Source organism: Elaeis guineensis, chromosome 15 (assembly GCF_000442705.2).
Source record: "Elaeis guineensis isolate ETL-2024a chromosome 15, EG11, whole genome shotgun sequence".
Taxonomy (NCBI): domain Eukaryota; kingdom Viridiplantae; phylum Streptophyta; class Magnoliopsida; order Arecales; family Arecaceae; genus Elaeis; species Elaeis guineensis.
In genome coordinates this window covers 46,700,169-46,726,521 of record NC_026007.2, presented here as the reverse complement: position 1 = coordinate 46,726,521, position 26,353 = coordinate 46,700,169, and the positions used below count along the sequence as shown (strand labels likewise).

Genomic DNA, 26,353 nt, shown 5'->3' with positions numbered 1-26,353 from the left:
GAAAATCTCAAAAAAAATTGGGATAAAATCAGTGCCATAGGGAAAGAGTTTTGGTTTTCTAAAATTATATCTCATAGAATTTGAAATCCAAACTAATTTCTACTTTGACTTAGTCTACAACCACATTCCATGTAAGAGAGAAAGAGTGAAAAGCTTTGGGTGTATGTGAAGGCCTGGGAGAGAAGGTTTTGTCACACAAAATAAGAGAGAGTGGGCGTGGGGGGCTAAGGTGGCGCAAGGTGGAATCCTAGTGTTACTAGGATTCAATCTATGACTTGTTCAAATTTGGTTTCTCAAACCAAAATCAAATCAACCCAATTAAAATAGATCTTAATCTAATTAAGAATCTAATTTAATTAGATTAAATTAGATTTAAATCTGATTTAATTTTCTAATCAAATTAAAAATTAAGTTGACCCAAGTCCTAATTGGACTAGGACTAGTTTTTCCTTACACTTGGCTTATCCAATAAATCAATTGGACTTGATCCAATCAAGTCCAAATCAAATCTAATTAAATTATATTTAATTAGACTTAATATCAGTCCATTAACTTAATCAAATTAAGCTAATTATCAATCGAATTGCTAATCGATCCTCCTGCAACACTTGCACTAGGTTAAATGTCAATCGTATTGATCATTTAACCCTAGAACGATTCTTAATCGTTGATCAACCATCCGATCAAATAGTGAACTCTAATATGTGTGACCTCATAGGTCTGAACCTAAGTCGGTAGTATAAAAATAAATTTCTGTACCAATCAAAATGACCATCTATAGCAATAGTATCCGACGGCCGGATAGGTCAAATGTGTAGAACAACATCCTTAGAATCCGTGCGGATATAGTTTCCATATAATTCATCTCCTTGATCAAAATGCTCATAGGACATCTCAGAGTTTAACTGTCAACTCTGATTAGGTTATCCACATTGTATTTCAAAATATCAAATCTATCTGATGGATTATCCTGGCCAAGGTTTTGCTAAATTGAAATACAACGACTTATTCTTCTCCAACTCATCGAGTGGTCAATTTCCTATTGATCACACTCCGACTTCACAAATACTTGACTGTGCCCAGAAGTCTTCCATCACTGAATTAGAAATTCAGTTAGTCCAGTACCAAAGCACAGTGAGTTGCTTGCAAGTCACTGAGACTATCTCAGGTCTAAGGGATACTTATACCTATATCCCATCAGAGATATTCTCGACAGCAGAATACTCTTGAGTTGGTCATGTTCAATGATGATGTACCATTACATCTCACCTATATGCTATACTAGTATCTCCACGCTCCTTGGTTAAGAGTATAACCAACTCATATGGCCTACAACGACCTATGCTCGATAGAAGCTGTCGTCCTTATTAACAACCCATCATTTGGTCGTGAACAGTTTTAAGGACTAATCGATAAATTCTTTCTTTATCGAACCTAAATAGTCCTAAGGACTTCATCACAACAACGGAATTCATTAGAAGATGAAAACTTATGATGAAAATGTCAAAACCATATTTTATTTATTAACAAATCAATTACAATATAAGGTTGCTCAACCATCAACAGGTTGACGATTGACTTTTGAGATATATTTTTCAACAACTCTCATTTATTCTAAAACCACTCGGTACAGTATCTAATACCCATCTTTGACTTATGGTTGTCGAACTCCTTTATCGCCAGGGCTTTAGTGAAGGGGTCGGTCAGATTCTCCTTTCTGTCGATCTTCTGAAGGTCGACGTCATCTAATTCTACGATCTCCCAGACCAGATGGAAGCGGCGCAAAATGTACTTCGTCTGCTGGTGTGCTTTGAGTTCCTTCGCCTGAGCTATGGTACCAATGCTGTCGCAGTAGAGTAGGATCAGACCATCGAGGGAGGGTGCTACTTTGAGCTCAGTGATGAATTTTCTCAGCCACATAGCTTCCTTCACGGCATCCGATGCTGCGATGTACTCCACCTCACAAACAGAGTCTGCCACAGTATGCTGCTTGAAACTCTTCCAGCAGATGGCTCCATCATTCAGAGTAAAGATATAACCCGACATGCTTCTGCTGTCATCATGGTCAGATTGAAAGCTGGAGTCTGTGAACCCCACAAGTTTTAGATCTGACTCGCCATAAACCAACCATTGGTCATTAGTATTTCTCAAATACTTAAGAATGGCTTTAACCACTTTTCAGTGGTTTTCTCCAGGATCAGATTGGTATCTACTCACTACTCCTAGTGAGTATGCCACATCTGACTTTGTACATGTCATGGCGTACATGATAGATCCTACGATCGAAGCATATAGGACTCTATTCATACGCTCTCTCTCTTCAGGAGTTGTCGAATAATCCTTCTTAGAGAGAAAAATTTCATGGCCTATCAGTAGACAGTCCTTCTTGAAATTTTTCATGCTAAACCACTTCAGCACAGTGTCTATGTATGTGGACTGGGATAACCCAAGCATCCTTTTAGATCTATCCCTATAGATCATCCCTAGGATGTAGGATGCTTCACCCAAGTCCTTCATAGAGAACTGCGATGACAACCAAGCTTTTATTCCCTGTAGTGCGGGGATGTCATTTTCGATTAAGAGAATATCATCCACATACAAGACAAGGAATACCATAACTGGACCATTTGCCCATTTATAGATGCAGGACTCTTCTCTGTTCTTAACGAAGCTATACATTTTAATCACCTTATCAAAATGCATGTTCCAACTCTGAGAAGCTTGCTTCAATCCATAAATGGATCTCTAAAGCTTGCATACCTTGGACTCATCTATGGATGTAAACCCCTCAGGTTGTATCATATACACCTCTTCGATCAGCTCTCCATTCAGGAAAGCTGTCTTTACATGCATCTATCAGATCTCATAATCCAGATGGACAGCTATTGCAAACATTATCCGAATGGATTTGAGCATTGCCACAGGGAAGAACATCTCGTTATAGTCAATACCATAATATTGACAATACCCCTTGACAACCAGACGGGCTTTATAGGTCTCCACCTTTCCGTCTGTGCTCCTCTTCCTTTTGAAGACCCATTTATACCCAATGGGTTTAACCCCTTCAGGTGGGTTAACCAATGTCCATACATTGTTGACCTTCATGGACTTTATTTCAGATTTTATGGCTTCAAGCTATTTCTCGAAATCAGGTCTCTATATTGCATCCATATAGGTGATCGGATCCTCATCATTCTCATCGAGTTTGATGGGATCACCGTCTTGGACCAAGAAACTGTAGTATCTATCTGACTGATGCGGTATTCTACTGGATCGCCTTAATGGTGCAGGTACATTGGGCTCCAGATCTGATCTAATCAAATCTGACTCAGGTTCAGCTATTGGTGTTGGTCCTTCTACCTGTTGAACTTCATCAAATTCAACCTTAGAGGCAACTGTTCCTTCACCAAAGAACTCTTTTTCTAAAAATATTGCCTTAAGATTGACGAACACCTTTTGTTCATCAGCATGGTAGAAAAAATATCCTTTAGTCTCTTTAGGGTATCCTATGAATGTGCATTTGTCAAACCTAGATCCAAGTTTATCTGTAACTAACCATTTGACATAGGCCGGGCACCCCCAGCCCTAAGGTGTGAAAGTGCTGGCTTACGCCCTGTCTATATCTCATATGGAGTCTTAATTACAGACTTACTTGAAATCCTATTTAACAGATAACAGACCGATTCGAGTGGATATCTCCAGAAGGATATTGGCAAGCTGGCAAAACCCATCATGGATCGGATCATGTCTAATAGAGTCTGATTTCTCCTTTCAGACACACCATTATGCTGTGGTGTTCCTGGAGGAGTCTATTGGGAGAAAATCTCATTCTCTTCTAGATATGTGAGAAACTCACCAGAAAGATATTCTCCTCCTCGGTCAGATCGAAGAGTTTTAATAGTCTTCCTAGTTTATTTTTCTACTTCACTTCAGAATCGTTTGAACATTTCAAATGAATCCAACTTATGTTTCATCAGATAGATATATCCATATCTGGATAGATCATCCGTGAAAGTGATGAAGTAGAAATATCCACCTCTAGCACTTGTACTCATGGACTCGCATACATCAGTATGTACTAGGCCCAAGAGCTCAGTAGCTCTCTCACCTTTTTCAGTAAAAGGTGACTTGGTCATTTTACTAAGAAGATAGGACTCACAGATTGGAAGTGATTCACAATCATTGACTTCGAGGATTTTCTCTTGAGTCAATCTGTTTATCCTGTATTTGTTTATATGACCTCGCCTACAGTACTATAAGTAGATATCTGATACACTATCTAATCTAGGGTGCTTGCCTGTAGAATAGACTACGTTAACAGGTTGTGATAACATATACATATCATTGTTCAAATATCCACAAAAAATAGTAACACCATTCATAATGATATTACAAACTTATTTTTTTATTAAAATTTCATAATTATTTTTGGTCAGAAGGCCTACATAAATAATATTTAAAAAGAAACTGAGACAGAAATGACAATCATTAAGAATAATGGTATGGGACTCAAATACAAGTTTCAAGATTCCTAATACTAGAACTAGAACTAGTCTTTTATCTCCAATGTTTAGGAACCTCTCATCTTGCTGGAATCTCCTATTGACCTGCAACCCCTGCAACGAATTGCAAATATGGTAAGGACTACCGGTATCCAATACTCAGTCAGTTATATCATAAATAAAAAAAATTACAAGAAGTTATCATATAAATACCTTGCCCAGCAATAGCTTGCTTTTTTTTCTGCCTGTTCGGATCTAGGGAGGCAATGTACTAAGGACAGTTCCTCTTCCAGTGCCCCCGCTTCTTGCAAAAGAAGCATTCAGCTTGACTCTTATCGGGCTTGATCTTTCTGGTCTGGCCCTGCACTGATGTTCCAGCCTGAACTTGCACCTTCTTCACTTTCTTCTTCTTGTTGTTCTTTCCTTTCTTAAAGGGTCGAGAACCAGAAAATGAACCTCCCACTAAGTTCACCGACTCCTTGTAGAGTTGGTGATCCTTCTCAAAGTTCTGAAGCAACCCCAGTAACCCGTGATAGTTTACTTCAGGCTTTGTCATTCTATAATGAGTGAGGAATGGAAAATAAGACTTGGGCAGCGAGTTTAGTATTGCATCTTTCCCAAGCTGCTCATGCAAAGAAAAGTCGAGCTTGCTCAAACGCTCCATCAGCTCGATCATGTACAATACATGATCAGTGACAGAGGCACCATCCTGCATTTTGGCGTTGAAGATAGCACAACTAGTCTTGTACCTCTCCACATCATTGGGTGTGCCAAAGGCATCCTCCAACACTTGAAGCATGTCATTTGACTGAGCTGTCTCAAATCTGCGACTGAACTCGTTGCTCATGGCAGCAGCATGATGCAGCGCACCATGGTCCGATCACTGAGCCACTTCTGCTAAGTATCTTTGACTGTTTCACGTGCATTGACTGCTAGCTCCTCAGGGGTAGGATCTGTTATCACATATAGGATCCGTTCATGCTCCAGGACTATCTTCAACTTTCGGTACCAGCTACTGAAGTTGGGTCCCACCAAATTTTTATTGTCCAACAATGATCGGAGCGAAAGGAAGTGGCCATATCTGCACAAAAAAAAATTATAACCTAATTAGTAATTGATTCATTAAACCTAAAGATTTGGACTTTAATCAAAAAGTTTCTCCCACTATTTTATTCGAATTGGTAGCCTCTACCTCCAATTCGAGGAATTACCCTAATTCCTTAGTGGGTACTAGAATCCACTTACACTGCACACAAGCCCAACTTTGGTTGGCCAACCCATATACATCTAAGGGTAGGTTCATAATCAATTATTTCTCTAAATAATTTTTAGTAATTTAAATTTTGCCTCAGTCCCTAATCAGTAGGCTTTGGCCTCAATTGAAAAGGTCTGGTTAGGTCCAACCATTAACATGACCATACTTGGCCCATCTAGCCAATGAATGATTAAGCCCAACTTTGGTTGGCTAACCTAACCACCATTTAGAAAGATACAGTCAAAAAATCATATTATGAATGACAATTCCATCAGCCGATAAGCACCAGGCCTTTGGGCCTCCAATGATTATCCAACTGATGGACCCATTATCATCCACTTAATGGGAGGCTATGATCTAGTTATCACCATAACTATTTTATTTTAAAGACCTAATAATTTTAGAAGATTTAATTGATTTAGAGAAGGAGGTCAGATGAATCAGTTTATCATGATCTTTCCACTAGCTTCACCAAGTCAGCTTAAGGGAGATCATTAAAAGGGCTAGTCTAGGAGCACCTAAATCAGTCACACTGATTTACCTAGTTGACATGAGTCAACTCGAATAGTCAAGTGATCCGATCAAAATATAATTTCATCAAGAGGCCAGGTAAGTTCAATCAGTGGGAGGGTCTGCCAAAGCTTGCCTTAGGCACCATCAGAAATAGACAGGTAAGTGGGCTGCTAATTAAAAACCACCGATCTGGTTTACCTTAGACACCAACTTATTTAATTAGTTTTGATTAGATCAATCTAACAGTTCGTGCTAGACCGCTTAGCCAAGAATCAAGTTCATTTGGTTCTCGTTAAAGACATGGACTTAACCAACTACAACTATTATAATTGATCTAGAGAATCCTTGACCTAATCTAAGACAACAATTGATTAGATTTAGTCAATTCTCTAATTAAGTCTATCTTTAATCTAACCTTAGGTCTAACCTAATTAATGGATCTAATTCTCACTAACCCATTAACCCAATATGTTATGGTTTGTGTCTTAGGTTCTTCAATTCACAATCCTAGAACCTAACAACTTCTTAATTCTCAATTAAGTTTTGGGCTGAGGGTTGGGGTTCGACTTTTTGAAAATAATTTTTATATTTATAAAATATTTTTACAACATAGTTCTACCAACCAAGTTGCATGTTTGATTCATAATTAAAATACAAGTGAAATAAGCATAAAACTACTTTAGATCTAATCTAAACAGGTTCATGTAATTGAAACAATTTCAACTTTAAGCTGCACAAATTTTTCAAATAAATATATGATGGTTCTTTGCATGGAAATTATTAACAAAAAGATTTTATTTTAGATTTAAACATCTTTTAAATCTAATAAATCATAGATTTAATCTAAATCACATCTAATAAATTTATGATTAAAGATAGATCTACACGAACTAGGACAACCTTTGCACTGTAAGAGGTAAACCTTACAGCAGGACAACCTACAATTCATGATTGATCTAAAAATTTTAATTTCAGATTTAACAATCAGATTATAAATTAGATCTAATTTAAGAAATAATCTAAGCATGTATAAATAATCATGTAATAAACAACCTATGCTCTGATACCAATTGAAGGAACTAGATCTAGAATTTCAGGCTTAGATCTTGAAACTTTTTCAAGATTAAGCAGCAGAAGACTAAAATAAATCAAAATTTATCTTATAAAATTAGAAAATTCTTAGATCTAAGATCCTATTACATGATTATTACATGGCATTAAATTAAAAATTAAAATATAAAGAGCAAGAACTACATGTTGATCATATCAACATGTTTCTATACTACATCTAATGTATATAAAATATAATAGATCAGATCTATTACCTTGCAAGTTAGATATTCTAACTCTGATGATCTGGGCTTAAGGATGATGTTGCAAGCCACACATGCATCCGACCTCTAGGAGTCATCCACACGAGCCCACGAATCACAATCAAAAGTCTTGGTCCAAAAAATCAATACAATATCCTAGTACTGTATCGATCAACTTCAGATCTTTGTTATAATTTTATTCTAATTTATTATTCTTCTTAAATTTTTTATAATTGAATTTTAATTTTAATTAATATAAAATTTATTTTTTTATACTTTAAATTTTTGTTATTTATTTTTATTGCAAGTAGATGTTAGGATCTAGTTAGTAGATCTTAGTACCAATTTATTTTATACTCTTTAAATTTCTATTATTTATTTTTATTGTAAGTAAAAGCTAGAATCTAAATAGTAGATCTTAATATCTGATTTATTTTTTATATTTTTAATTCTATTTTCTGACTTAAAATTACTTTCTTCAAAATTTTATTTTCTTTTTATAAAATCAAAAATTTTAAATCAAAATCCTATTTTTTCTATGGATTCGACCCAACTCATTATTTTCTATATATTTTTAATTTTTAAAAATCAAAATTAATTTGATAAGGATGGTGTTCTAACGACAACATCGTGATTCTATCAATTTTTGGCATCGTTGTCAGAGAAAGTACCAATTTTAATATTTAATTTTTTTGATTTTTTTGTGAATATAGCTTACTAATTTTTCTAATTTTTTTATCTATTATAGAAAAAAATATAAGAAAAAAAAGGTGAAACGCTTTAATTTGATGAAATCAATCCTAACCCTAACCCTAACTATTTTTTTAATATTAATTACTATTTTTTTTAAATTAATCTAAAATTTACCCACATAAATCTAATAAAAATCATGTGATAAGAGTAAAAACTTAATTGTTTAGAAGCATTCATCATCTTAGATTTACTTTTGATGATCGCTGGAGACAAGATAAGCTTTCAAGTTTAATTAATTCATGCATCTAATGTAGTTGTATAGAACCTGTTGGTGCAAAAATCTGCTTGCGCCGGAGAAGCTGGAGTTGGGGAAGCCGCGGTCGCCGCCGGGACCTGCAAAGGAAGTCTAAACCGGAGGTGGGGTTGCTCCGGCAAGACCCTCCGACGCTCAAGTCAGTTCTCTGCCTCAACAAGAATGGAGTGCTCGAACGAAGAATTTAGCAGAGTTTTGAGATAAGAAAATGAGCTTATCGAATAACGTATCTGAGTTCCCCTTTTATAGGCGGAGGAAGCAACGAATTGATGGCGACATTTGTAACCGTCTGGCAGTGGACTGCCCAGGGTCAGGCGGAGTTTGCTGCGAAGCGTAGTGGAACGGACCCGTGGCTATCGCTGGGGCGTGCCACGTGGAGTCTGCCGCATGAAGTGGGGCGGCGTTTTGCCGTCGTGACTTGCCAGTGGATGAGAGAATCGCGTAGTATCCATTGCAGGAGGTGGAGCAGGATCGTGGCCGTTTATCGTGGCTGGTCAGGTAGTAATGGAGCCGCGCGGGATCCGTCATGGGGAGTGGAGCAGTGCTGCGATCGTTACTGCGGCCTATCAGGGAGTGGTGGAGCTGCGCGGAATCCGCCGCAGGAAATGTAGCAGAATCGTGGCCGCGATCATGGCCTGGGAGTGCTGATACTGATCTGTCAGCTGAAGTTCAGCAGTGGTCATAGTCCGGCCACCGTAGAGGTCCGGATGAAGACTGTCTGCAGCCGTTGGAATCGAAGACGGAGCCCGGCTCCCGTAGGAGTCCGGGCGAAGTTTTCCTGCAGTCAAGGTTAAAGGCGAAGTCCGGCTCCCGTAGGAGTCCGGACGGGGCTTACCAGCAATTAACGTTGAGGACGGAACCCGGCTCCCGTGGGAGTCCGGGCGGAGTCTGCTCGCAGCTGAAGTTATCGGCGGAGTCCGGCTCCCGTAGGAGTCCGTCCGGCTCCCGTAGGAGTCCGGTCGCAGTCTGCCTTGCAGCCGTTGGAGTCGAAGACGGAGCCCGACTCCCGTAGGAGTCCGGGCGAAGTTTTCCTGCAGTCAAGGTTAAAGGCGAAGTTCGGGTCCCGTAGGAGTCCGGACGGGGCTTACCAGCAATTAACGTTGAGGACGGAACCCGGCTCCCGTGGGAGTCCGGGCGGAGTCTGCTCGCAGCTGAAGTTATCGGCGGAGTCCGGCTCCCGTAGGAGTCCGTCCGGCTCCCGTAGGAGTCCGGTCGCAGTCTGCCTTGCAGCCGTTGGAGTCGAGGACGGAGCCCGACTCCCGTAGGAGTCCGGGCGAAGTTTTCCTGCAGTCAAGGTTAAAGGCGAAGTCCGGCTCCCGTAGGAGTCCGGACGGGGCTTACCAGCAATTAACGTTGAGGACGGAGCCCGGCTCCCGTGGGAGTCCGGGTGGAGCTGTCCTGTAGTCGATGTCGGCGGCGGAGCTCGACTCCCGTAGGAGTTCGGACGGAGCCGTCCTGTAGTCGATGTCGGCGGTGGAGCCCGGCTCCCGTAGAAGTTCGGGTGGAGCTGTCCTGTAGTCGATGTCGGCGGCGGAGCCCAGCTCCCGTAGGAGTCCGGGCGGAGTCTGCTTGCGGCTGAAGCTGTTGGAGTTCTCGGTGACGGAGCCCGGCTCCCGTAGGAGTCCGGGTGAAGTTGTCGTGTAGTCGATTCCACTGAGGACTTCGGCTGTGGGTATTTTATACCCAACACCAGTCCCCCTACTTTCGAGTTTGAATTTCAAACTCGGAAGTAGGGGGACTGGTGTTGGGTATAAAATACCCACAGCCGAAGTCCTCAGCGGAATCGACTACATGACAACTCCGCCCGGACTCCTACGGGAGCCAGGCTCCGTCACCGACAACTCCAACAGCTACGAGCAGACTTCGTCCGGACTCCTACGGGAGCCGGGCTCCGCCGACAACTCCGACCTTAAGTGGACTCCGCCCGGACTCCTACGGGAGCTGGGCTCCGCCGCTGACATCGACTACAGGTAGACTCCGCTCGAACTCCTACGGGAGCCGGGCTCCGTCCTCAACATCAACCGCTGGTAAGCCTTATCCGGACTCCTACGGGATCTGGACTTCGCCTTTAACCTTGATTGCAGGAAGACTTCGTCCGGACTCCTACGGGAGCCGGGCTCCGCCGACAACTCCGACCTCAAGTGGACTCCGCCCGGACTCCTACGGGAGCCGGGCTCCGCCGCCGACATCGACTACAGGTAGACTCTGTCCGAATTCCTACGGGAGCCGGGCTCCGTCCTCAACATCAACCGCTGGTAAGCCTTATCCGGACTCCTACGGGATCTGGACTTCGCCTTTAACCTTGATTGCAGGAAGACTTCGTCTGGACTCCTACGGGAGCCAGGCTCCGCCGACAACTCCGACCTCAAGTGGACTCCGCCCGGACTCCTACGGGAGCCGGGCTCCGCCGCCGACATCGACTACAGGTAGACTCCACCCGAACTCCTACGGGAGCCGGGCTCCGTCCTCAACATCAACCGCTGGTAAGCCTTATCTGGACTCCTACGGGATCCAGACTTCGCCTTTAACCTTGATTGCAGGTAGACTCCATCCGGACTCCTACGGGAGCCGGACTCCGCCAACGACTTCCACAGCAGGTAGACTCCGCCCGAACTCCTACGGGAGCCGGGCTCCATCCTCAACATCAACCGCTGGTAAGCCTTGTCCGGACTCCTACGGGAGCCGGACTCCGCCTTTAACTTTAAATTGCAGGAAGACTCCGCCCGGACTACTACGAGAGTCGGGCTTCATCCTCGACCCCTACGGCTGCAAGACAGACTTCGTCCGGACTCCTACGGGAGCCGAACTCCGTCACCAGCCCCGACCACTGCCGAGCTTCGATCGATGGATCTACATTCTCAGGCTGTATCAACGGCCATGATTCTACTCCACTCATTGTGGCAGACCCTACGCGACTTCATTATTCTCTGACAGGCTGTATCAACGGCCATGATTCTGCTCCACTCATTGCGGCAGACCCTACGCGACTCCATTATTCTCTGACAGGTTGTATCAACGGCCATGATTCTGCTCCACTCCCTGCGGCGGGCACCGCGTGACTCCACTGCCTGTAACAGATTCCACGTGGCGAGCTACGGCGATAGCCACGACTCCGCTCCGCTACTCTTCGCAGTAAATTCCTCCTGACTGTGGGCGGCCCACTACCTGGCGGTTACAAACATCGCCATCGATCTATTACCTCCCCCGCCTATAAAAAGGGGGACCCAGATACGTTATTCTATAAGCTCATTTTCTTATCTCAAAACTCTGCTAAATTCTCCGTTCGAGCACTCCATTCTTGTTGAGGCAGAGAACTGACTTGAGCGTCGGAGGGTCTTGCCGGAGCAACCCCACCTCAGGTTTAGACTTCCTTTGCAGGTCCCGGCGGCGACCGTGGCTTCCCCAACTCCAGCTTCTCCGGCGCAAGCAGATTTTTGCACCAACAGAACCCTTTGTTTAAAATTTATTGTGCATATTCATCTCAAATCAACTTAAGGGCAATACCCATTAACAAGATAAGGTAGAGATTTTATCCCATTTTCTTAGCCCAAAAACAACCAACCAGCATCCCGCATTAACCCAAACCTAATTAAAATTAAGTAGACATTGGCCCTTAGGATCAATTGAGTTTAGTTTGAGTATTGTGGTGAAGTCAAGTATAAAATAAGTTTGGACTCACCCCTAAAACTAGTGTCCAAAGTAAGAGGTTACAAAGATTAAGCCTAAGTAGACTCATGGTTATTTAATTGGTTCCGTTAGCTTACTTGGCCAATCCAATTGGTATCTAAGGCAAGCAACGAGAGGACCCCTACGACCCCATCTCTTACATAGCTAGTTGAAGAAAGTGAGAACAAATCCAATTGCATTTAGGCTAAGCCACTTTACATTGAACTGTTAGATCTGAGAAATCTATAGGTGTCTAGGTTTATTTGTTTGCTACCTTGATTGCAATTAACATTTAACTATAACTAATTCTTCTCATCCTTCACCTTAGGTCTAGAGCTTTCTTAAGATTATCACCTATAAAACTTCTCTCTTCTTTTTTTTTTCTCTTCTCTTTCTCCTTCTTCTTTAAAAAAAAAAAATTGAACCACACATATTAGGGTTTGCACTGGTACATGCACGATAGAATTTTTTTCTGACCTACTTGAATCTAATTCTGAAATTGAATGACTGATCCATGTTAAACTTGATAATCAAATGGCTAAAAATTTTGGAGAATCATCTAGACAGATGAAGAAATATTTTATTTCTTCCACCTATAATCCATCGATGTTTACATCATTCTATGTGATCAAACATTCAGATTCTAGTCTTCAGATCAATTTAAATCTGATAGCCCAAAAATTAGATAAAGTCAACCTTGTTATAGATAAATTCTTAGTCTTAGATCAATAATCTCCTGTGCAATACATACCACCTCTCAATTATTAGGAGATTTGTTCTATCTATGCTAGCCCAGCCCATCATGTGAGTGAATATCTCACGGCTGTACAGTTTTCACCTTTCATCTAAGAATAATTCAAGCTGCTCAAGGTTACTCCAATCCTGTCAATGACCCATTCTTAAACACATATAACCAAGATTAGGGGAACTACCCTAATTTTTCTTGAAGACCCTAACAGACTCAGGCCCAGACCTAAATTCCTCTGGTGCAAAATTTTCAGAATAGACCCCAATACTAGAATTATGCCTATAATAGAGGTCAGCTTAGTCAGTCTACCCAGTCATAATATCACAATCAGCCGTCATACCCATCTCCTCAACAGATACCTCTAGCTGACGATACGTTTAGCCAACTTCAACAAATGATTATGATCCAACAGCAATCCATCACCAGACTAGAAGTACAAATAGGATAGTTAGCTGAGTCTACCATGAGGAGAGAACTAGATCAATTGTTGAGCCAACCAATATCGAATTTTAAAAATAACCCATCCACCCACCAACCACCTAGACCTAGTCATCAATCCAATGTCCCACTTAAGAATCTTCAATTTGAAAATGACAGTAATCTCTGAGTTTAGAAGTGATAGAATTTTTAAGTACCCATACCAAGATCAGGTGAGAGAGGCTAGTACTGATGCTAACCAAAATGAGAAATTAAAAGAAGAGATTAGTATTGAGACTAACCCAATAGAAAAATCTGAGCCCGAAACTGGTACTGATTTGATGAAAAAAATAAAAAAAGAAGAGAGTGACTAAGTTACTCGAGACATATAAACCAAGAGTTCCATTTTTTTCAACTCTAGAAACTGATTCTTTCACTTTAGAATTATTACCTTCTCCAGAACTGAAATCGTCCTTGATCAAACCTGAGTATACATGTTTAGAATCTAGTGATACTCTTCCGATACCCATTACTTCAAACTCATCTTCTAACCCAAAAACTCAATTTATGAGCATTTTAGAAAAATAAATAAGAAAAATTCTCAACAAACAAGAGTCTGTGAATGGATTTATAAATTATCTTCCTAAAATTAAGAATAGAGATGTGAAATATTTTTTGAAGATTGATAATAAAATATTAAAATTTATTATAGGTCATCTTCTTGAGATTGACAATCCAAAACTATTGAAATTTATCAATTTAATATTTGACATAGGATAGGTGAGAGAGTCGATTGGTCTGGCTGAAGACGGTAAACTTAGTACTTTCTGAGTGACAATCTAGCTTTTACTTTTTGATATCTTTTTGCATTTTGTTTAGGTTAATCGAGTCTTACTTTATGTCTTTTGTAGGGATTTGAAGATAATATTGGTTAAGTTGGGAGAAGTAATTTTGAAAAGACTTCTGGATCAGGTGATATCTCTTATTTTCTTTTCTTTTGTATGCACCCTTTATTTTTCTTACTCCATTGAGGATAATGTCGATTAAGTTGGAGGAGAGAATAATAAAAATTTTTAAATTTTTAAGTCCTCAAGTAAGTTAGTATTTAGCATTTAAGCACCTGATTATACTTAAAAATCGAGTTAAAGCAAGTATTTTTTAAAAAAAATTGATGTACAGACCAGAGAGTTTGTGAGATATCGAAGAATCAAGTATTAAGAAAACTTAATAAAGAGTTAAGTTTATAACTTAAATAGCTTTTTTTGAATATTTCTAAATTTTTCTACCAGCATCAAAGAAGAGTTTACTTCCTATGAGCTTGTGTAGGGTAACTATACGCTTCTTTAAATAAAAAAAAAAATTTTTTTAAATACTTCATGCTGAGTAATCAGGTCTCTTTGCCTAAGCAAGCATTGAGTTTCACGTCAAAAGGTATGAAGGACAAAGAAGCTTTATTGTAAAGATAGTTTTAACTCGTAGTTTATTTGATTCGAGCAAATAAGTTCAAGGGATATTCTATACCTAGTGCCCTAAAGTCATCTGGTTCGGGAGTCATTGGCTGAAAACTCGCTACATAGATCAAACAAAAAGCTTAAGGGGTTAAGACACTCAATAGCAGTACAACGTAAAAAAAAAAAGAAGAAAAAAAATTAATAAATAAAAGATGGAAGTAACAATATACTTGTCCACATGAAGGTTAATGATTTGAAGATAAAGGTAGGAGTAATTTAGAAAAAGTTCAAAAAAGATTTAGTGTTCTTATTTTAACTTTCACATTGATTAGTATTAATACCCTAATGATATACTTCACTCACGCTCTACTGAATATCAATGGCTTTTTTGAAAATCATCTGGTGAAATTTGAAACTCTAAGTTAAATGGTACTTAACTCTAAATCTTTTTTTTACTCGAGGACGAGCAAAGTTCAAGTTAGGAAGTGTGATAAGCGATATATTTTTATATTTATTTTAGATATTTTTGATATTTTATGGTGCTAACATCTTTTTAAAAATCTGATTTCATAAATAAATTAAATTTTTTTATAAAAATAAATAATTTAAAAAATATAAAATTAGAGCATATTTATGAAAAATAGATGTTAATTTAATTGAGTAATTTAAGTACCAAAATAATGAAGAATTAATGAAAAATTTAAGGTATTTTTTTTTATTTTTTACGTACAAAATCAGGACAAAAATCAAGCCAAAATATCCTAAAAAATAAATTTTATAGCCTTTAATGCATGGTGGACTGACCGCTCGATCCACAGATTCAAGGGTGCGGTCTATCAAAAATGGTTCGTGGTCTTTGATGCGGTCTACGACGGGCAGAAGAAAATTTTTTGCGAACGAATGGTGGAGATTAATCACAAACAAGATCGGATAGCTGCTGCTTATTGTCGGTTGAAAACTAAGCAAAGAAGAAATCAGGAGTGCAATTCGATGGCTGAAATTCAATTTGGAGTCCGATCCGATGGCTAGTGTTCATCTTGACTGAGAATAGGAAGAGTTAAGTATGATCCAATGGTCGAAAACACATCAAGAGCACGATCCAACGGTCAGCATCATTTTCGATCATGATAAGGAGTTGATCTACATTTTTTGGGCTAATCTGAGTGGTCCAATGAAGATTCGACGGTTAGAATTAAATGCTATGGGTGTAATACAAATTCTAAGGACTTTAGGACTCCTTTTGCTATCAGAAAAAGATAAAAAATTCACTTATAAATAGGGAGTCTAGGAATAAGAGAAGAAAGTAGAGAAAATTAGTAAAAAAATAAAAAAAAAATAGAGAATAAAATTAGAGAGATTTAGGAATCCAAAGGGAAGAAGAAGAGAAGTCGGTTTGCTCTATGGAGTATGAAGAAAGAAGGAGATGTCATCAACCATCTTTCCGATGAGGCTACATCGATCAACTTCATATTCTTGTTATAATTTTATTCTAATTTATTATTCTTTTTAAATTTTTTGTACTTAAATTTTAATTCTAATTAATATAAAATTTATTTTTTTGTACTTTAAATTTTTGTTATTTATTTTTATTATAAGTAGATGCTAGGATCTAGTTAGTAGATCTTAGTATCAATTTATTTTATGCTCTCTAAATTTTTGTTATTTATTTTTATTATAAGTAGAAGCTATGATCTAAATAGTAGATCTTAGTACTTGATTTATTTTTCATGCTTTTAATTTCTATTTTTTGACTTAAAATTGCTGTCTTCAAAACTTTATTTTTTTTATAAAATCAAAGATTTTAAATCAAAATCTTGCTTTCTCTGTAGATTCGATCTGATTCATTACTTTCTACATATTTTTAATTTTTAAAAGTCAGAATTAATTTGATAAGGATGGTGTTTTAATGACAATATCGTGATCCTATCACCCATCTTAACAATGTTGCCGGCAGTCAGAGAATTTATGAAAAGTGAGTCTTCCTCATTCAGGTCTTGCTCAACAACATCCAGAGATTTGAGTTTTTTCGATCGTTGTGCTCCTCTTGAAAGAAGGAGAGGTGGACTGAGTTGGTGGGTGAATAGCTTGGATGATAGAGTGGAACACTTTAGCAATTGGTATAGGGCTATAGGTAAGAGTGGAAGATTGAGTAAGAGGTACAGTTTTTGATGAGTCTAGCAAGAGCGAGAGAGAGTTTCCCAGGAAAAACTTAGATAGGCAATGGTTGGCATTCGGAGTAGGAGCGTTAGAAGGTCCCAAGAAAGTAAAATAGTTAGGTTTAAAATTTGAATGAACCAGTTGGAGCGAGGCAACAGGTTTTGAGAGGCATTAATAGACCCAAAAGGTTAGGTGGAATGAAAGCGCTAGGAGAACTGGTGAACAATGAGGTAGCATTTAGAGATAGGCTAGTAAATGGTGTAATAGAAGGTTTGAGCCTAGTTAGAGAAAGGGATGACTGTGAGCCAGCCTGATGAGGCCGTGATTGAATTTGTGGGTTATGTCTATCAGATGAGGAATTGAAATTACCTGATTGGTTGACAAGATGATTTGGAGAGCCGGGTTGAGGATTCCTATTAGATGAGCCAAAGCAGAAGTCATACTCAGAGTCACCAAGGTCACCGTGATCATCACCGAGAGAGGAAGATTGATCGGAAGAGGGGGCAAAAGGAGTAGAGAAGTTAACCACTAGCTTCACTTGATAAGAAATACCCCCCACTGAAACCTCAATGAGCTCTGGGATGGTTTTCAGACTTTCACAAAGAAAATAAAAGTCAAAATTAGTGAGATCATTTCATTGGATACAAGACCTACTGGCACGTAGAGGAACTCCAAACCTAGCCACGATGTTGGCCACAGCGTCGACATTCCAACAGATTAAGGGTAGGTTAAACAAACTAGCACTCACCTTGAATCTCAAGTTGCTATGGAAACCAAACTTGGTTTCATCCCAGTGACTAACTAGTAATGTAAAATCTTCCCTCCTAATGTGCCCCAAAGCAATTAGACCTTGCACCACCTCATTGGATGGGCAAGCCACGAAGAAAGTATTAGATTTTGGAAGGCATTTAGTTTTTCAATTTTCTACAATACAAGCTTTCCTAGAGAGAGTGACAGCAACATCATCCTCTTCGACTGGGCATCCAAAAGCTTCAACATATGCAACACGATATAGATAAGAGGAAACCTCTGCTATATTGGAGGTAAAAGCTAAGAAAACCTTAGAGGTTCTAGACATATTGGTATTGGGGGAGGGGGGGCGGTGCAACAGGGTTAGAGAGAGACACTATGGGAGGGTTAGTTACAGGTTGTGAGAAGATCAGGCGATGATGAGAAGGTAGCAAGGTAGAGGAAAAAGAGTGGTTCCTACATTGCTTGAAGGAATGGCCAAATTTAAGGCAATGAAAGCATTTTAAGGGGTTCCTACAAGCATTTTTGATTGGCATCTCCACACCGGAAGCAGACACCCTTTTTAAAGGGAGCTAGGGAGACGATGAGGAGAGAGAAAAGCAGCGACCATACCTGCTAGACGGTGCATGTAGATCAGCAGAGAAACTGGGTGGGTCAGCTCTCACGAAATAATAACATATCTTGACTTGGAGAGATGGGACTTGTTCCATAAAATAAGAATTTTGTACATTTACTCTTTGGAATAAGCGCCAAGAACAAGTGCATGAGCTTAATATGCATTTGAATTTGTGATGATTTGTTTTTTATTATAAGGATAAAACTACGCTCCTTTTTTATTTGTATATTTAGAGATTGGATAATAGTAAATTTGTAATTAGAGAGGATAACTTTCTCTATTCTATAGTATAAATCTATTCCTTCAAAATAGTAGAATAGAATTATACCCTCTCTCTCCTACTTGTCCCTTATCATTGTATAAGGCTATTCCACCAGCCAAAAATGGTGCTTGATGGTGTAACCATGGAATGAGTGGTTATACCACCTACCAGACACTGCCTTATACCATAGAACATGTGAGGATAATTTCATCCTTATGGTTAACATCTAAATCATTGCAAAACCTAACGAACATTAAATGAAAAAGCTTATCTCTTGCATCTATCCCTCCAATCAAATGTACAAAATTTCTGTTCATGTAAAAAGTGGTGTCCCCCAAACTGATCTGGATAAATCTCTTCATATCCTCAAAATTTATTTCCAAATCAAACGGTCGAGTACTTTCCAAAACCATCACTTTCAAATTTAATGAGATGAAGGGAGTGGAGGACAATAAGATGCTGATGTATGTTCACCAACCGAAGATTATTGTTTTTCTTGATTAAACGACTGAAAATTATTGTGCAACAGAGGCCTGGGAAAATTCAACTTTGAGGCAACTATATGAACCATGCTAGTAATGGGTTTGGATTGCATCTTTCGCACGAACAATTGATTCATCTTTTTTAATGATATGCATCATTGAATTGTGCAATAGCCGCTATGAGAACCATGCTGGCAGATGAATGGGAGAGTTCGAACTACTTTAAAATCTGTGTGAGATATGATCCAATGGTTTGTGTCACAAAAAAACAAAAAAAAAAGGATCAATAATTCTTTCGGGTGAAAGATACTACTCGAACCTGCCAGTATTTGGAGAAGTAATTTGGTCAAGCATGCAAGGGTGGAGGAAAAAAAATCCTCTCTTTGTTGAGTTGTCCCTATCAGCTGGTTGATGGTGTGAAGGGGACCAAACCAGTCGCAAAGGGACTTTCAACGCATGACTATGACTTCCACCTAGGCCGCTACACCCCCTTTTGGAGTAGGATCTCTTCCCTTTGTACCGCGACTGTTGGAAGCCTGCTTGTGTGCAACAATAAGCTTGGATTCCAGTTGATAGCTCTTGCTCCTTTCTTTGCTGGCACTTGATAGATTCCTTATTCTACTTTGTTTCGCGGTTCTATCGACCCATTCCTGTCTACATTTCATATGAAATATTGAGAACTTCTGCTTGCTAATACTGGTTTCTTCCTTACAGTAAACATGAAGGTGGTGTTAATGGTTATGAATCAGCCAGGCAGGTATCTGTAGGAACTTGGAATGGAATTGAGGTGCTTAAGTTTAGTCACTGTACTATTTGTTTAACAGGCCAAGGGATTGAGTCTAGTATGCAATGAAGAGTTCAAATGGTTTTGAGAAGTGAACATGTGATGAACATGATTAGGCACTACTGAAATTTCCAAATTGAAAGAATGGTAGTTGCTCTTTTTTATAATTGTTATTAAAAATTGTGGGAGGTTTATCCAAACATGTGGAAAATGTTGGTTGGCAGATGTAATCAAAGTCTTTTGCAATCAATATTGTCTCCTTTTCTCGAGAAATATGGTCCTTTGGGTTGAGCTTTTATTGATTAGGATACTTATGTTAAGTCTGAACAATATCTACAGTTGAGAAAAGTCCTTTGGGAGAGTTGAGATTTCAAATTTGACTCTGTAATAGCAATTATTTTAGGCATGCAAAGATTTCATATATGTATTTTTCATGGGCTGGTGACTATGCTTAAAAAAATTTCAAATTCCAACAAATGCCAGATTCTGTAGATCTTTTCAGATTGCATGAAGTTTACACAATTGCTGAGCACACAGATGGTAATATTGTCCATCAATGGATGATCTTTTGCAAGCGTTGGTTGTAAATAATTGTATTTGGTGTGCAAGAGTCCAAAATCTCGCAGAGATTAATTTACTTTTCTTGAGCAAGATCTTTCATAACTTCATTTCTAGATTCCTTTTGAGTGTTCTTGATTGCATGAACCTAGGTTGCCTGACCATCTAATGTTAAGTTTTCTACTCAAATGGTGATCAAGTTTTACAGTCTTGAGTAAGAATTGGATACAATAGTTGCGGTTGACACAAAAAAGTTGATAAAAAAAAAAAAGTTGAAGATGGAAAGTTATCAAACTTTGTTGAATCAAATGTTGATCCAAATTCAAACATATCATGAATTTAATGTCATTATCTGATGGTGTTTGGTAACAGATGAGGATCTCATCTCACTTAATCCATTGGTTTCTTGATATAGGTTCAGGTTTGTAATTCATAACCAGGTGAACTATAATGTCCAGAATAGGGTCAGCATAGGGACAACTAATGTAGAAACGATATTTTTTTGTTAATCATATAGACACTGGTCTCATTTAAGCATTTAATGACAGAAAAGCTTGTATCATTTCCCTTTTTTTTCAAAAAAGAATAGTTGTATTAATGTCATTTAGTACAGGGAGTCACCATCTGATTTTTGATAGAAGAGCATACATATCTTGCACCAATGGTACTGGTTCATAATTAGTCAATTACACAGTTTGCGGGTAAATAATACAGGCTAAACCCTAGAAGACTCCAGTAGATCAAAACTTAGTTATAACTCTGTACTGATCTCCATGCAAGTAAGTAGTAATTTTTGGTTCCTTCTGTGCAATTCCAGGAGTACATCATCAAAAAGACAGGAAGGTAAGAACCATATATAGGATACAATAGACTTTTCTAATTTCTGCATGAGAGACGGAAGTTAAAAGCTTCAGTCATTTTCTGCTGTCTACATCTCTAAAGGCGGATGCTTGGTCTTGGACTTCCATTGGCAGGCAATGTCCTCTGCTATCCTGTGAGCATCCATGGAAGATCCCAACAATCCTCTCCTGGTGAACCCCGTCGCATAGAGCCCGTTCTTCCCTCTCCAACTGTTAGGAAATGGATTCCTCGGAAAACCATCTTTTTTATCAAAGAACTCCTCCTCCTTGTGACAAGAAAACAATTAGATACCAACCATATACGTATTACTTACATGCGTGTGCATGCATGTCTACATATACGTACATAATTATGCATGCTTGCAAATATATACATATACATATGTATACACAATTATGCATGCAAACATATAAATGTGATTGTAGAGAGGTCCAGTCTAAGAATAAGTGAGTGAGGTCCACACGAGGTCCAACGGGTAGTTTTCTATCCACGTGAATGAATGCAGCCTGGACCATGTACATGATGGGATTTCACGTGAAGAGGCTTCTTTGAAGCTGAAATCAATTGTAAGAGGTTAATTTTTTCCACTCTCTGATGATAACCCCACAATGAGTGCTCATTCAGGAAGTCAGGATCATGGCTCAGGTATATCCTTTTCTTCTTCATATGGCCCATTCTTACCATCCTATTGTTGCTCCCTTCAATTGAATCACTGTATGCCATAAATAGTAGTATACAGACTACTCCAGGGAAGACTCAGATCTCACTGATTTGGTCCACAATTGCCATCAAAGCTGGAGGATGTTTTATGTTATATATATCATCATCCTTGCCTATATTTGCACAATAATATTGAAGATGAACAAGAACTCTTCACATGCACCGATCATGACCGATGTTGTTCTTGCTTTTCATATACACTATTTTGAAGGGAATATCATGAATGGGCTCATGTTACATTTATCGATTTCAAAATCGAAATAACTGCAGAGACTATATGATAACGCTATGCTTTTAGGATGTTATGATGTTTTAGTTTTTTGAGGAAAATAATAAATTCAAGAGGAATGAATTGGATCTCCGACCTTGCCAGAGGAAGAAATTGAATCTTCAACCTTGTGGTTGACAATCATATGCTCTAATCAAGTTACTCGGTATGTGGTTGTGTGGGCTTAGTAGTTTTTTGCATCATACTATGTGGCTTTGCATGCTGGTTTATTTTGCCGACATACATTGGATATGTTCTAAATTGGGCTAGGTGGACTCCATAGCATGCAAATTCTTTGGTGTCTATGGTTCCGATTGGATGAAATATTTGCCAAGCATGCATCTAAGTTCCTCACCACAAATTTTGATTGCATTGTCTCTATCCTAACCATGTGTCTTCTTCTTGTCCTTTTCATTGAAGCTACTGCAAGAACTCGGCCTGGTCCTCGTATCAGTATTCCTATGGAGCTCCAAGGCATTTTTGCCTTTGTTATATCTCAAATGGACAAATTGTACTTAGGCTTTTACTTCTCACTTAAAAAGAAAAGAAAAATGAATAAACCTAACCATATGGAGACTAATTTCATGCATGATCACAGTCCTTTTGCATCACATGCATAGAGTATGCCTCCATATTTTCAAACTAAATGCTATGTATTGTAGTTTTGGATGGTCATTTATACCTTGAGCCATGAAGGCACATTGCTTCTATAGCCAGTTGCTAGGATGATTGTATCGTAATCCTCCTGTCTGCCATCCGCAAATTCCACGCCTTTATTTGTAAAGCGCTTTATACCAGGGACCACCTGCAACAAGCTACTTGAACTCAGATGCATATCAAGAAAAGGTCTTCAAATCTTTATTCTTTGGATGTGTATGAATGTTGGTATATCATGAAACATCAAACATAAAGATAAATTAATGAAGATCCTACCTAGTATGTTGAATGAGTGTTAAGAAAAGAATCACATAACCATGATAGAATGTTTCAGGTAATGAAAAGAAGATCAAGACCTTAATTTGGCCACTTTTGATTCTTGAAAGAGTGCCAACATCAAGAACCGGGGTCTTCCCGGTGGTGTTCTTTAGTTTCAGGGGCCCTATCTTGGGTCGAGCGAGGCCATATTTCTCTGTATCCCCAAGTATCAGCCATGAGCATAAGAGAAGGAATGCATCAACCAATTTCATTGGCAACCATTTGAGCAGCCACATTGAGAGCCCAAAGGTTGAAATCCCTAGTATTTCCCTTGGCAAGATGTGCAACTGCTAGACTCAAGGAGAAAACAGTGACATGGTTAGTGTAGTAAGAAGGGAACAGCAGTACATTGGAATACAGATGGGAAGTCTAAAAGAAAGAGAACTCTGACTTGAATTGAATAAAACATTTTTAAACTTGCAGAATGAAAGATATATAGAGGTTGTCAAACAAAATATGGAAAATTTGAGGAAAATAAAAGCACCACATCATTGCATGCGCTATAGGAAAGAACAATAATTCAAAAGATGAAACAAAATTCAAGGCAAACATCATAGTAAAAAAGGTATATTTCCAAAGTGAAAGTGACAGTATTCAATGATGGAAAATTACAAAAATCATATGGAGTTTTGCGAACTGAAAAGGGCAACAAGATGAATTCAACCTCAACACCAACAATTAATGTAAAAAAAAAAAGGAAGAAGATATAAAGACAGAAGAGGATGGGAGTAATACAGTCAAAGGATGGGAGGAGGCTATAAAAGGCAAGCAGAGGGAAAACAGGAGACCCAAAAATCAGAAAATGAACAAAGGAAAAAGGAAAAGCAAGTCAGAATCTCACCTTATCTCTAACAACCATAGAGACTTGAACTTCACTGCTACACAGGTCCAAGCAAACTTCCATGCCTGAATTCCCACAACCCACCACCAGAACCTTCTCCCCTCTAAAATCATCTCCATTCTTGTAGAAACTTGTGTGCAGGACTTGCCCCTGAAACTCCGACATCCCACCGATATCTGGCAATATCGCCTCTGCATTCTCCCCCGTCGCAACTATAAGCCATCGACATATGAATTCTAAGTCATTGCCCTGAACCCGCCAAAGCCCAATGCTTGGATCATACTCAGCACACTGCACCCTCACTCCAAACAAAGGCTTTATTGAGAAGTGCTCAGCATAGGCTTCTAAGTAGCTTATGAACTGCCGTTTTGTTGGGTATGTCGGGAAATCCGGTGGGAAAGTCATGAGAGGAAGTTCACAGAACTGCTTGGGGAGATGAAGCTTTAGGCGCTCATAAGTCCTGAGCTTCCATGATGAGGCTATGCAATTTTCTTTCTCTAGTATCAAGGAAGGGACACCTTGCTTTTTGAGGCATGCTGAAGTAGCCAGGCCCGAAGGTCCGGCTCCTACGATTATTGGCCCGGGCACCCATACATGCTTTGAATTCGATTTCATGAGCGGTCCATGGAGCTTGATTTCCAGGATTGGAGATGAGTTCTGCTTCGCTGAAGTGACTCTCTGCTGGACTTGGGATCTTCTTTATGTAACTGTCATGAGATAGCAAAGCAGGCTTAATGAAGGTGTAGATAATATGCTGGCAGAGATCTCAATCTATACCCCTGAAGTCATCTGGATAGTCCTTGGTTTATGATTCCACAAGCGCATGAAGAGCAAGAGAGAGGGGGAAAAAAGTCTTTGATATGTGTTTCTTTCACTTAATGAATATGCGAAAAAGGATCACAAAATATTGCATGGGAAGCTCAGAACAACAAAGTTGGCAATGTAACAGTACTGAACAGAAGAAACCATTGAACCCAACTGATGAAGGAGTCATCAATTTGGGATCCTGGAGGAGATTTATACAACTAGGAGACTTTAAGGTTCGAATTTGGTAATTGGTAGTATGGAGATCAGAGATTGGAGCAGAGGACTACTCATAAGCAGAGCTTGGAGTATCATCTTTGGTCGAACAAGCACCAGAATCATTTGAGATAAGATATGGGTTTTGTTTGGTTCATTTAGCTGCGGCAGTAGAGGAGAATCCATATAAATAGCAGAAGTTGGAGCAGAGTTTTAAATGCAATGAGGTTATTTTGACGTGGTGAAGAAGACATGTTGAAAAGTAAAGTCCGGGCAGTGGCCTCTCAATTGATAGGAATTTGGCTCTCTATATGGAAATACAAGAAGAAAAAGACAAGAAAGAGGAATAAAAGAAGAGATGGAGAGGATGGAGGTTGCGCAGTTGGTCTTTCTGTGCAGCGTGGGTGAGATGAAAACCACCGGCCATGAATCAGATAAGGCTGGTGCTATGTTGCTGGGGGATATATACTGAATAGCTATGTGCAAACAACCAAATTAACAGAAGAATACAAAAAGAAACAAGTGGAATGTCAGAGTGGCCAATCTGCCAATAGATGGTGAATGGCACTATAGAGAAGAAGGTGGGTAGAACCTAAGCATGGTCTCTACTTGCGAACTAATGGGTGTTTGTCTTTTTCTATGTCAATCTCCTTTTTTCCGCCCCCACCTTTGCACAGGGTACTCTTGGTCTTGATTGCTTAGGAGAATAAGTATATATATAGAGCATATGAGGATGAATAAATCTCCAGTATCTAATCATTTGTTTTCCTTTTGGGTTAGCTAGTTGAATTTTTCTAGTATATATTTATATGCTATGGTCCATGCGTGGTTGAGAGAACAGTGTGGGGGATCACTTCCTGTGCTACTTAAATTCCATACAATTTAGGTATATAGGCGTTGCTGGATGATGACATTTTCGTCTCTCTCTCTCTGGTGGGGCTTGGGGGAATAGGCGTGGGGTTTGGACAAGTGGATAGCATCACATCTAAGTTTCTAGGGGGGAGAAGTAGGTGGGGGACCAATATTGTGAACCAAATTTTGTTTGCTTAAAATCAAATGGTTCGCTTGCTTATCAATAAATATGCAATAGCTAACTCTCCTTCCTTGGACAATCTTTTTCCAATAGGGCACTGGTTTTCAGAAGGTGCATGGATGGCCTAATCTGCAAGGTGAAGTCCTAATTTGTGA

The 26,353-nt window shown here is 39.2% G+C and overlaps 1 protein-coding gene and 1 pseudogene across 1 annotated transcript; one reads left to right on the top strand and one right to left on the bottom strand.

The window, feature by feature from the left end:
- LOC140853957 (uncharacterized) overlaps positions 1 to 20,062 on the top strand; it is a 31,469-nt pseudogene extending 11,407 nt beyond the window's left edge.
- A 1,120-nt stretch (positions 20,063 to 21,182) lies between these two features.
- LOC105032351 (probable indole-3-pyruvate monooxygenase YUCCA9) lies at positions 21,183 to 25,659 on the bottom strand. Its single transcript, XM_010906785.4, has 4 exons — positions 24,146 to 25,659; positions 23,343 to 23,591; positions 23,012 to 23,134; positions 21,183 to 21,606 (listed from the first exon to the last, which is right to left on the bottom strand). The coding sequence occupies exons 1-4, from the start codon at positions 24,758 to 24,760 to the stop codon at positions 21,409 to 21,411; spliced, it is 1,185 nt and encodes a 394-aa protein (XP_010905087.1). The 5' UTR covers positions 24,761 to 25,659; the 3' UTR covers positions 21,183 to 21,408.
- Positions 25,660 to 26,353: the final 694 nt, after the last annotated feature.